Source organism: Chlorella variabilis, assembly GCF_000147415.1.
Source record: "Chlorella variabilis unplaced genomic scaffold CHLNCscaffold_2, whole genome shotgun sequence".
NCBI classification, from domain to species: Eukaryota; Viridiplantae; Chlorophyta; class Trebouxiophyceae; order Chlorellales; family Chlorellaceae; genus Chlorella; species Chlorella variabilis.
The window spans coordinates 1,376,978-1,377,852 of record NW_005435086.1 but is presented as its reverse complement, the minus strand read 5'-3'; the positions used below and the strand labels follow the sequence as shown (position 1 = coordinate 1,377,852).

The following is an 875-nucleotide window of genomic DNA, read 5'->3' as shown; positions in this document are numbered from 1 at the left end:
TTCGACCAAGGTGGGCATGAGAGCGGGGGGGCAGGAGTGGGGGCCAGGACGAGGGGCAGAGTTGAGCTGGCAGGCCGCACAGCTGTGGCGCCTGCTTGGTAGCGTGTGTGTGCCCCCCACGCAGCCGCTCCGCACCCTCCGGCGCCACCCTGCTGCTGCCGCCTTGCCGCGCCCCTGCAGCCAGCCAGCAGTTCGAGCTGGACCCTGTGATGGGCCTGGTGGAGCCGCCCATGGCGGCGACCCTGGAGCTGCAGCGCCTGCGCGCCTTTGACCAGGTGGGTGCCCGCCCGCCTCCCGCCCACATCCCAACCGCATTCCACACCGCAGCCAGGCCTGAAGCCGGCCCCACTGTCACACCACACATCCACACACACACCCTGCCACCCTGCGCCTCCCCCCCGCAGGTCTCCTACACCTCCTCCCGCAACCGCCAGTGGCACATCTACACACTGATGGAGCGCAAGAACCGGCACAGCCTGCCCCTCAAGAGGGTCTTCCTGCGGTGAGCTGCGGCGCGGGGCCGCCCGCGCTGCCCTGCGCTGCCCTGCCTGCCGGGGTGCAGCACGCTGTCAGCTGCCTTTCGAGAGGTGCCTTCCTCGCCGCTGCATCCCCACACACGCCCGTCCAACCCGCTGTCCCGCCTCCCGCTTCGTGCCTGCGCCCGCAGGGGCGTGGTGCGCCAGCTGGGCAAGCCCAACCTGCTAGCTGCCACCTACAGCAGCAACGCCGCCGCTGCTGCCTCAGCGGCCATGGAGGAGCTGGAGGAGGCGCTGCTGGGGAGCCTGCAAGAGCTGCAGCGCATCGGCAGCGGCGTGGGTGAGGCGGCGGCTGGAGCCGCGGGGCGGGCGCTTGTGATGCCTGGGCGCCCCCCCTGC

At 71.9% G+C, this 875-nt stretch overlaps 1 protein-coding gene across 1 annotated transcript in view; it reads left to right on the top strand.

Moving 5' to 3' along the window:
* Positions 1-875, top strand: part of CHLNCDRAFT_56737 (hypothetical protein) — a gene marked incomplete at both ends in the record, with an annotated part of 13,501 nt that overhangs the window by 8,942 nt on the left and 3,684 nt on the right. Inside the window, 3 exons of the mRNA XM_005851445.1 lie at positions 181-275; positions 405-502; positions 668-812. Of these exons, the coding sequence (XP_005851507.1) occupies positions 181-275; positions 405-502; positions 668-812 (338 nt within the window). The remainder of the gene's footprint in view (positions 1-180; positions 276-404; positions 503-667; positions 813-875) is intronic.